The sequence below is a fragment of the Sarcophilus harrisii genome, chromosome 3 (assembly GCF_902635505.1).
Source record: "Sarcophilus harrisii chromosome 3, mSarHar1.11, whole genome shotgun sequence".
NCBI classification, from domain to species: domain Eukaryota; kingdom Metazoa; phylum Chordata; class Mammalia; order Dasyuromorphia; family Dasyuridae; genus Sarcophilus; species Sarcophilus harrisii.
The window spans coordinates 568,552,217-568,564,310 of NC_045428.1; the positions used below are offsets into that span (position 1 = coordinate 568,552,217).

The following is a 12,094-nucleotide window of genomic DNA, read 5'->3' on the forward strand; positions in this document are numbered from 1 at the left end:
ATCCCAAGGACTTTTATTTATCAGATACTGGTCTATCCAAATGTATTCACCTGAGTGCTAGTACCAAAATTAGATTGGGCAGATGAGTGTCAGTATTCTCATTTGCAAAATGGGCATAATATTAATGGTACCATTTTCCTTACAGGGTTATTGTATGGATAAATTTTTTTGTAGACCATTGTAGAAATAAAGATAGCAACATCATAATATGTAATATTGCCCTTTTCATCCAAAAGCCAATTTCTAACATACTTCATCTTTTTATTCATTACTGGGCTTGTGGTCTTTTCATTTAGTTTCCTTCAAGCTAAGCCCACTAGTCCATGAGATCTTTCCTGAGTCTTTTGTTTTTGCTGTTTCCTCTTTAATGTACTCTGTATTACTTGTTGGTGGTGAAGTAGATAAAGTACTGAGTCTGAAGTCAGGAAGACCCGAATCCAAATGTGGCCTCAGACACTTAGGAGCTGTGTGACCCTGAACAAATCACTTAACCCAGTTTGCCTCAGTTTCCTCATCTGTAAAATGAATGCTCACAACCTCAGCATTACAGGCTCCAGCCTGATAATCCCTCTCACTACTACCTTCACTTTCACTGGGGAGAAACTACCTACAGTGGAGGGCAATAGCAGCAGCATCAATGGGGTGTTACATCTGGCCAACCTCACATCCCTCCTGCTCGACCAAAACAACCGCCAGGTGAGGTGAATGCTGAGCAAATGAGAAGTGCTGATGCAATTTTTTTCTTATCAAAATGTATCAAATACCAAATTCAAAGCGTTTGGGGGCAAATGAGGGCTGAGGTATCACTGTATATTCTTTATATTTACTTACCTCTGTATATATAGGTTATAAGCTCTTTGAAGGAAGAGACTATTGTATTTGTTCCTTGTATAAAGTAGGTGATCATTAAGGGCTGAATTGATTTGAATTCAGGTGGCTTAGTAGATCTAGAAGACTGAACTCGAAGTCACTAAGACCTGAATTCACATTTTGCCTTAGACACTAGTTATATAACCCTAGTCCTTTAACCTCTTTATGCTTCCATTTCCTCAGCTGTAAAATCAGGATACAGAGGCTATATTAGCTCTAAGGTCCCTTCAAAATCGAAATGGAGGATCCTATGAACTGCTTTTCCCTGACCCCCGGAAGGTCTTCCTCTCCCTACCTTTATTCAGGAACTCAGTCTGGATTTTTACTTCAGTGTAATCAATAGCTTGGAAGTTATGTGGCTGGTCTTTAGGAGCTAGAATCCATCTAATAACATTTCTAATCATCGTACCCGTTCATGCCTCTCTTTTGTTGTACAGGTGAAAGGGGGCATTTCCTTTAAGCTCTTCTGCTCCTGCTCCTCTAACCGTTCCTGGGGGAAAACAAGACTGGATCAGTGTTTCCCAATCTGTGCCTACCCTCAGCATATCTGTGAACTTCTTGGGATACTGGTAGCCTCTAGGCTGACCCACTTGCCCATTTTACATCCATCATCTCAAACCTATTTCCTCCCCCCCCCCATATATGTATTTTATTTTATTTTTTTACAAATATGTTAACTTTTTAAATACACATTTCTTTAGAAATCATGTTGGGAGAGAAAAATCAAAACAAAAGGGAAAAACCACAACAGAAGGGGAAAAAACCAGGAAAAAATAGTGTTGATTTACATTCAATCACCATAGTTCTCTTTCTGGATGCAGATGACATTTTCTGTCCAAAGTTTATTGGGATTGCCATGGAACAACTTTTTTTTTTTTTTTTACTGCATAAGGATACACATTCTCCCTCAGAGAAGTCTTTCAGAGGTGAGATAGAGGTGATGGTGTGATGACAGATATCTAACAACTGGTTTCCTGAAAACCTAGGACATGCTTTTAAGATTAATCTGCTCTATTTCCATTTTCCTCCATAACTTTTAAGTCTATGTAATCAATAAAATAATAAAACCCTGAAGCATAAATGCTCACAATGAAAAACTGAACTAGCTACTAGCAGGTAAAATAGTGATATACTTTTCTTCTCCATCAGAGTTCATGAGCATGTTCAAATCTATCTATGGATCTTAGGTAAAGAATCCGTGATCTTCCCATCTCCAGGAAACTGTCTCCTGATAAGACTAAAATAGAACTGGGAATTTACACATGATTGAGCAACCTGGGAGAGGCAGGAGGAGCTTCTTTTGGATATATCTCTTTACTTCCTAACAAAATGAGCCAGCTGCTGCACCATGAGACAAACATCTTTTAATGTCCCTGACCCTGTTTTCCTCCTCCTCCTCCTCCTCCTCCTCCTCCTCCTCCTCCTTTTTTGCTGAGGCAATTGGGATTAAGTGACTTGCCCAGGATTACACAGCTAGGAAGTGTTACATGTCTGAGACCAGATTTGAACTCAGGTCATCCTAATTTCGGGATGCCTCCTGCCTCAACTGCCTCCCTGATCCTTCTTAAGCCACTCCAGCATGGGGAGCATCACTGAGCACAGCTGGAGGTTTTACTTCTTAGGTTCAGAAAACATCAGAGCTGGAAGGAAACATATAGTCCCCAAACCTCAAATTACAGATGAGGGAACTGAGGCTGAGTGAGGGAGTACCTTGCCCAAGGCCACACACTTCATTAGGCTTAAAGTTATGTGGTTTTGAGGCATCAAGTTCCATCCACCAGCTTCATTTGCTGGAGGAAGAGCCAAAGGTTCTAACAGGGGAAGGGTCTGGTCCAAGACTTCAAAGGTAGGAGAACCAAGATTTGAGTCTGCCAGAAGATCATGGGTAGAGCTGGAAGTTACTTTGGAGCTCATTATTTTACAGCAGGATACCTCCTGGTTAGTAAGTGCCAGAGGCAAGATTTGAACCCATGTGCTCTGACCCTTTCAAAGTATGATAGAGGCATTAGCCACTGACCTTCTGCTGCTTGATGGAGCGGTTCATCCTCTTCTCCAGGCTGAGCTGGTGCTCAGCTCTCTCCAGGGCTTCTTTTAGCAGAGCTTTCTCTTCTGTCTCCTTGTAGATTTCATCTTCTAGTTTACTCACCTGTTCCTGGTACTCCTGCACGGGCATTTTATTCTGCCTGGTCAAAGAGAGAAGTAAAATCTCTTTCTTCTCCTTTCCTGTAGTTACCGCCTCCCAAGTGTTTTCCTAGGAAGGCCTCTGTGTGTTGTGGCACAGGGCCAATTGAATGGTTTTATAATAAACTGGAGGCTAGGGTAATAACAACAGCATTGATGATGATGACAAATCTGTATTGCTTTCTCAAGCAACAAAAAATATATATTCTATAAACTGCCTCAGAATTCGATCCTCTATTAAGGTAGAATTGAAGGGAATAAGCATTTATAGTGTCTACTGTTTGCCAGGCACTGTACTTCAAGCTTTATAATTATCATCTCATTTGGTTCTTACAACAACTGCAGGGAGGTGAATACCATTAATGCATTATCTTCATTTTACAGATGAGGAAACTGAGGCACAGAGAGAGGTTAAATGATTTATCCAGAGTTATATAGCTGTTAAATGTCTGATCTTCCTGACTTTAAGATCCAGCCACTTAGCTAAGGATTGAGGATTGATCTTGGAGTATGAAAAACAAGATTTGAGTCCCATCTTTGACAAAGAATAGCCATGTGGAGGCAGAGAGGCACACTGGAATTAAAATCAGAAAACTGAGTTTAAATCCTTGCTATTGACTAGCTATGAGTAAGGAGCTGTTAGATAGTTGAGAGGATAGAGCTCTGGGCTTGGCTACTAGAAGACTTGAATTTTCAAATCCAGCCTCAGACGGTTAGTAACTGTTTGGCTCTGAGCAAGTTATTTAACCTCTGTTTGGCTCAGTTTCCCCATCTGTAAAATGGAGATAATAATTACCTGCTGGATAAGTTACTTAACTAGTTTGCCTCAGTTTCCCCTTGTACAAAATAAAGATAATAATCATACCTTCTCTTAAGCATGTTACTTACTCTTTGCCTTGTTTTCCCCATCTGTAAAGTGGGGAAATCACACCTATCTCCCTAAGATTGTTGTGAGGACCAAAAAAGAGAATAATTGTAAATGTTTAGTACAATGTTTGGCACATCATAAGTTTTATATAAATATATAACACATATATGAACGTATGCCTATTATTATTTATAACCTGTGTGACTTTTGACAAGTCACCTCTCTTGGCTTCAGGTCAAGTGAGAAGGTTGGTCTCCAGGGCCCCTCCTTAGAAGGATGATACCATGATGTCTGGATGAGTCACCTAACATCCCAGGGCTCCAGGCTACAGAGATTATGAATTACTGATGAATAACTGATTCGTGGTGCCCTGGAATTCCCATTACCAGTAAAACTAGGTTCAGACATTTTTGTTTTCAGATTTCTCCCAGTTCTGCCATTTTCTATTCTATGGTCCCTTTCTCTTATGCTATTTGATGTCTAAGGTTCCTCCCACCACTACCATTTTGTTCTAAAGTGTGTCCTGGTTCTGACACTTTCTGTTATGAGCTCTTTTCTCAGCTTTGATGTTCTCTACCTTTGGGTTCCTCCCAGATTTCATATTCTGGGTTCTATGGGTCCTTTTAGCTTTTAATGTTTGAAGATTCCTCCAACAGGTGCTCCTTCTCTGCTCCTTTCTGCCTTATAGACCACTGGGCTGCCCAGACTCACAGTTTAGGTTAAACTTTTTGGTGTTGAACATTACATTCAGTTTTCTTTAGAACATAATTTTGGCTTTTTTCTCATAAGAGCCCTCCAGGAAGGCAACTACCTTTGGGGAGTTGAGAATGGAAGATTATAGTCTTGCATGGTGAATATGAGTATGGCAAGGTATGACTTATGTGTGAGAAATGGTACAGAAAGCTAAGGGTGTCTCCGGCTGTACTTTGACACAGCGGGAACTTAATAAAATGCCTATTGATTGATTAGAGGAGGAAGTGAACTTGGAAATGATGTTCACTTTAAAGTAGTGCTGATCTTTCTAATTGATTTAAAAAGGAAGAATGGATCTTCTAGCTTGTTGATTACATCTTTATCAAGGAAGGCAATTCCAATGGACTTGTGATGGAAAGGGCCATCTGTATCCAGAGAGAGAACTATAGAGGCTGAATGTGGATCAAAGCATAATATTTTTTTTGAGGGCTTATTTATTTATTTTTATTTCTCTTGTTTTCCCCCCCTTTTTGGTCTTGTTTTTCTTGTACAACATGACAAATATGGAAATATGTTTAAAAGGATTGTACAGAGGGGAGGAAGAAAAATTTAGAAACAAAGTCTTTCAGAAAATGAAGGCTGAAAACTATCTTAACCTGTATTTGGAAAAGAAAATACTATTGACCTTTATCACAAATATTCTTAAACTAGGGTCCTTTTGATGGTTATGTAGAAAGATTTAAGGAATTTTGTAAGCTTGGAGAAAAAATATATTTTTATTTTTAGTAACCTCTAAATGAAATTTAACATTTCCTTCAATTATTTTAAAATGTTATTAAGAGGAGGAGTCCATAGGCTTTTTCATCAGACTGCCAGAGGGATACATGATCCCCCCTAAAAGGGTAAAATCCTATTTTACCAGCACCTGTTGGATGCTAGGGATTGTGTCAGTGGGCTTGGGGAAGGGGCTAAAGATGAAAGTGAATTTATCTCTGTCTTCAAATTCCTTATAGTTTTTATTTTTTTAAAAAAGCTTTTTACTTTCAGAAGATATGCATAGATAATTTTCAATATTCACCCTTTCAAAACCTTGTGTTCCAATTTTTTTCTTTCTCCTTCCTCTCCCACCTCTCCCCTAGACAGCAAGTGATCCAATATATGTTAAACATGAGCAATTCTTGTATACATATTTCCACAATTATCATGCTGCACAAGAAAAAAATCAGATCAAAAAGGGAAAAAAGCAAGAAAGAAAACAAAATGCAAGCAAACAACAACAAAAAAGGTGAAAACACCATGTTGTGATATCAGTCCCTACAGTCCTCTCTCTGATTCTTGATGGCTCTCCCCTTAGTTTTTCAAATGGGATATTTAAGGTAGGGCATAATCAAGGAGAGATACAGGATGTGGTTAGGCAGTGGAGGGGATGCCCAGTTCGGTGAGAGCTGGCATCCAAACTGGCACTGCAGAAGACAGAAAAGTTAAAATCTATCTCATTGTATTTATTCAGTATTTGCAAGGGATCTCGCTTATCTTTACCCAACACCTATATGGCCCAATAGCCCATATTCTACATGGGTGTTTCCCCAAGAGAAAAGACTTTCAGGGTACCTGAGCACCTCATTATTTTTCTCGTAATCTTTCAAAAGCTCCTCCTTACGATCCAGCCGATTCTTGAGTTGGCTGATCTTTTCAAACACCAGGTCTAGGTCTCTCTGACGAAGCTGGTAGATCCTATCCCGCTCCTTCTGGGACGCGTATTTCATAGATATGTGTCCTGACATATCCTTGATGTTCATTAGGCTGCTGAGGGTTTTACTCATGTCTATATACTATGGAGGAAAGCAGTTTGTTGATTAAGGATTTGGCTGAGGAATGATAATGACTTAAAAAAAAGTCCAATTTTTAATTTTTTCCCCTGAGACAATTGGGGTTAAGTGACTTGCCTAGGGTCACACCGTTAAATGTCTGAAGTCACATTTGAACTTAGGTCCTCCTGACTTCAGAGCTGGTGCTCTATCCACTGTGTGCCACTTGGCTATCCCAAAAGTCCAATTTTCAATTCAAGTATATTCAGCAAACAAAGGTGACATGGTGAATAGAGTCCTGAATTTAGAGTCAGGAGACCTGAGTTGAAATCTTGCCTTAAATATATATTAGCTGTGTGGCCTTAGAAAAAATCATATAATCGCTCTCAATCTCAGTTTCCTTATCTGTAATTAGTTAATGAGAGAACATACCTTCTGGGATTGTTGAGAGGATGAAATGATATATGTATATATCATATCATTTATGATTATTTATGATATTATATATATCATATATATATATAATAAAGTGATTTGTGAACTTTAGAGCACTATATAAATGCCAGCTATTATTGTTATTATCTATAAATGTGAATAATATTAATAGCACCTTCTTTGCAGGGTTATTGTAAAAAATAATTTATCTATCCCCATAAAACTGTAAAAGCACTATATAAATGCTAATATTTTTTACTATTATTATTGTTATCTACAAATATTGTCATCTTTGAAATGGTAGATTTGAATAGTTGAGTTCTAGACTAAAGATGCTATTGTTGTTCAATTGTTTAGTTGCTCTGTCATATGCAACTCTTCACAACCCCATGAACCACAGCATGCCAGACCTTACTACCCTTCCACCACTATCTCCCAAAGTCTGTCCAAGTTCGTATTCATTGTTAACATGACACTACCTATCCATCTCATCTTCTGCTGTCCCCTTTTCCTTTTGTTGTCATTCTTTCTTATCATCATGGTCTTTTCTAATGATTTTCATCTTCTCATTATGTGGCCAGAGTATTTAAGCTTCACCTTCAGTTTTTGACCTTTCAGTGAATAGCTTGAATTATTTTTTTCATTTTTTAAATATTAACTTCTTATCTTCAAAACATATGCAGATAGTTTTCACCACTCACTCTTGTAAAACCTAGTGTTACAATTTTTTTCTCCCTTCCTTCCCCCTCAACAGTAAGTAATCCAATGTATGTTAAACATATGTAATTCTTTTATATACATTTCCACAATTATCATGCTACACAAGAAAGAATCAGATCAAAAAGGAGAAAAAAATGAGAAAGAAAACAAAATGTAAGCAAACGACAACAAAAAAGGTGAAAATACTATGTTGTGATCCACATTCAGTCCCTCATTCTGGATGCAAATGGCACTTTCCATTCCAAATCTATTGGAACTGGCCTGAATCACCTCATTGTTAAAAAGAGCAACATCCATAAGAATTGGTTGTTGTATAATTTTGTTGTTGCTCTGTAGAATGTTCTCTTGGATCTATTCATTTCACTCAGCATCAGTTCATGTAAGTGTCTCCAGGTCTTTCTGAAATCATTCTGCTGATCATTTCTTCTAGAACAATAATCTAAATTAATTTCTTTAAGCATTAACTGATTTGAACTCCTTGCTAGCCAAGGGATTCTCAAAAGTCTTCTCCAGCACAATTCAAAAGTGTCGATTCTGTGGTACCATTTTCTATATAGTCCAACTCTCAGCCAAATATTACTACTGGAATAACCACAGTTTTGACCTTTGTCAGCAAAGTGATGTCTGCTTTTTAATATGCCATCCAGATTTGCCAGAACTTTCCTTCCAAGGAGCAAATGGCTTTTAATTTCATGACTACAGTCACTATCTACAATGATCTTTGAGCCCAAGAATATAAAAGCTGACACTTCTCCTATTACTTCTCCCTGTTTGCCAGGAAGTAATGGAGTCAGTTGCCAAGATCTTAGTGTTTTGTTGTTTTGCTGTTTTTTTTTTAAATATTAAGCTTCAAGCCAGCTTTTACATTCTCTTCTTTCACCTCACCAAGGGACCTTTTAATTTTTCTTCACTTTCTGCATCAGATTGGTATTGCCTGCATATCTAAGATTGTTGATATTCCTCCTGGCAACCTTATAATTCCAGCTTTTGATTGGTCCAGCCTCACGTTTCACAGGGTGAATTCTGCATATAAGTTAAATAAACAAGGTTGATTGAAGATTGAAAAAGGAGTATGACAAAGTATATATTGTCATTTTATTTAACTTTTATGCAGATGGTACAGATGCAAAGACAGCAACAATGACAACAAAATCCCTGCCATTGAGGAACTTGCATGCTACTTGTGGGATTTTTATTTGTCAGTCTGTCAATAAACATTTATTAAGCATCTTCTATATGCCAGGGACTGTGTTAAGTATATTCAGATTTGCCTCACATTTTCAGCTATTACATAAGGCAGACAGATGCTTGAACTGGAACATTATACATTATCATGGCTGCCAGAAGGATCTTAAAGAACAGGTCCAGGTTTTTCTCTCAGTGGCTCCCCATTGTCCATAAGAAAAAATACTAACTTCATTTTGGCATTTAAGGTCTTCCAAAATTTGGATTCTACTAACCAATCCAACCTTATTTCGTGCTATTCAACATTCCTAGTCGAATTAGGCTGCTGTTTTCCAGACTTGATATTCCATTTCTGATCTCTGCATTCACACAAGCTGCTCCCAGCACAAGAAATTCACTTTCTCTTGTCTCCCTTTTTCACAAACTTTCTCCTCTACCAGGAATACAGTCTTGATTTCACCACTTGGTAACATTCATACTTTACTAAATTTCTCTTAGAGTAAAATGATTTTTCTATAAGTTTTATTCCTCCTCCTTCCCTCAGAAACACAAACTTCTTTTTTGTTTTGATGTTCCTGTCACCTGACACTTCAGAGATATTTAAATATCTGCTGAATTGTGGAATCAGTAATAATACTTTATAGTTCCCTTTTTCATTAGTGTTAAAGTTGTTGTTCAGTATTTTTAGTCATGTCCAACTCTTTGTGACCACATTTGGGATTTTTTTGAAAGAGACGCTGGAGTAGCTTGTGATTGCCTTCTCCCACTCATTTGACAGATGAGGAAATTGAGGCAAACCATGTAAAGTGACTTGCCCAGGGTCACACAGCTAATAAGCATTGGAGGCTGGATTTGAATTCAGTTCTTCCTGATATCAGGCTCAGTGTTCTATCCACTGAGCCACCTAGCTGACCTACTCCCAAATAAGTGGGAAAATGCCTGGATTCAGGAGCAGGAGCCTTAGATTTGAGTCTTGACTCCCAAACTATTCATCTATGTGATTTTGGGCAAACCATTTACCCATTATTCTCAGCTTCAACTTTCTCATCATAAAATGGGAACAATAATTCTTGTACTCTCTGCCTTTTAGGACTGATATGAGACAAGAGCAAATTTTAAAGCCTTTTGGAAGGGGAAATTCACCATCTTCCTTTAGCAGTATTATCATTATTCATTTATTTGCTTATTCATTAATTTATCTATTTAGTCATTCATTCATTCGTTTATTTTAATTATTAGTATTTCCCTAGGAGTCAAACACAAAACTCACAGATCAGTTATGTTGTAGGGAAAACAATGGTAGGCTGGGAGTCAGTAAAATTGGATGCTTGGCCTGGCTTGGTTATGAAACACTGTGTGATCTCCAGTAGATAAGTTATTTTGTCTCTCTAGGCCACAGTTTGGGCAACTGTAAACTGTTGGCCCAGAAACCTAATTTAATGTCTCTTCCCAGTTTTGACAATCAGTATTCTACAACCCCCTCTGGATCTCACATACAGGCTACTCAGATCCCTTCCATCACTGACATCATCACTGATATTCTTGTATTCTGTGTTCCCAGCTCTGACAATCTATTCTAAGTCTTCAATCATAGTCTTTGTTCTAAGACCCTTCCTATCTCTGACCTTCTGTGTTCTAAGGGCCTCCCAGCTCTGACCTGCTGTGTTCTAAGGGCCCTTCCAGCTTTGACATTCTATAACAAAAGCCCCAGTGACTGTGACTCACAAACATTTGACTTTCTGCCTTGGCAGCCCTTTGAGGAGAGGAGGTTGCTATGATCACTATCTGTTCTCCAAGACCAACATTAGTTTTGACAATTATTCAGAGTCTGGCATCCTTTTGGTTTACATTACTGTAGGTAGCATGTGTATTGTTCTCTCAATTATTTGAGTTTGGTTTGGTTTTGTGTTCTGTTCCAATTAATATAGATTGTTCCTGCTTCTCCTGAATTCCTTCATTATTCATTTCTTATGACACAATAAAATTCCATTATTTTTATGTAGTACAGTTTGTTAAATCATCTCCCCCTAGATGGGCACCCAGGCTGTTTCTAGTTGTTTGCTACCACAAAAGGTGTTGCTATCCACCCAAGTCTACCGCCCCAGTGCTGATCCAGTGCTCCAATCCACTCTTCCAAATTTTCATATTTCTATTGAGGGATCCACCATCATTCTAATCATGTAGGTTCCCAACCTTAACATCATTCTTCACAGAACCTCACTTCCTTACTTCTCAGCAGTTACCAAATCTTGCTGATTCAGCCTCTTCACTACTTCTTGCATCTTGTCTCATGAAGGCATTACCCTAGTTCACCTCCTCACGGGACTATAGCAATAGTTCCTTAATTGGTCTGATTTCTCTATCTCAAGACTTTCCTTTCTTTAATCCAAAATTGCCAAAGGGATCATTCTAAAACAAAAGTCTGACAATATCATTTCTCTGCTTTATAAATATCAGTGGCTCCCTATTATTTCTAGGGCCTGAAAGTCAGAGTGGGTACTTAATGAATGCTAGCTAGCTAAGTGCTAAACATTGGAGATACAAAGAAAGACTTTTAAAAACAGTCCTTGATCTCAAGCAGTACATCATCTAATTGGGAAGACAACTTATAAACAACTATGTTTAAACAAGATATGTGCAGGATAGATCAGTGTGGTAATCTCAAAAGGAAAATACTGGGAAAGAGTTCTTTTTTCTTCTTCTTTTTCTTGGATTCTGCTTTCTTTTTCTTTTCTTCTTATTATTAAAGCCTTTTATTTTCAAAACACATGCAAAGATAATTTTCAACATTCATCCCTGCAAAATCTTGTGCTCCAAATTGTTTCCCTCCCTTCCCCCTACCCTTCCCCCGATGGCAAATAATCCAATATATGTTAAACATGTATAGTTCTTCTATACATATTTCCACAATTATTATGGTGCACAAGAAAAATCAGATCAGATAGGAAAAAATGAGAAAGAAAACAAAATGCAAGCAAACCAACAAAAAGAGTGAGAATGTTATGTTATGATCTACCCTCCAATCCCACAGTCCTCTCTCTGGGTGCAGATGGCTCTCTTCATTACTAGATTATTGGAACTGGCCTGAATCATCTCATTGTTAAAAAGAATCATGTCCATCAGAATTGATCATGATATAATCTTGCTGTTGGCATATACAATGATCTCCTGGTTCTGCTCATTTCACTCAGCATTGGTTCATGTAAGTTGCTCCAGGCCTTTCTGAAATCATCCTGCTGATCATTTGTTATAGAAAATAATATTCCATAACATTCATATACCATCACTTATTCAGCCATTCTCCAACTGACGGGCATCCACTCAGTTTCCAGTT

General features: G+C 38.0%; 1 protein-coding gene across 1 annotated transcript in view; it reads right to left on the minus strand.

Moving 5' to 3' along the window:
• The window catches only part of FHAD1 (forkhead associated phosphopeptide binding domain 1), a 172,121-nt gene that overhangs the window by 21,976 nt on the left and 138,051 nt on the right, over positions 1 to 12,094 (minus strand). Inside the window, exons 27-29 of the mRNA XM_031962819.1 lie at positions 6,224 to 6,444; positions 2,888 to 3,053; positions 1,280 to 1,360 (exon numbers count right to left, since the gene is read on the minus strand). Coding sequence (XP_031818679.1) covers positions 1,280 to 1,360; positions 2,888 to 3,053; positions 6,224 to 6,444 — 468 coding nt within the window. The remainder of the gene's footprint in view (positions 1 to 1,279; positions 1,361 to 2,887; positions 3,054 to 6,223; positions 6,445 to 12,094) is intronic.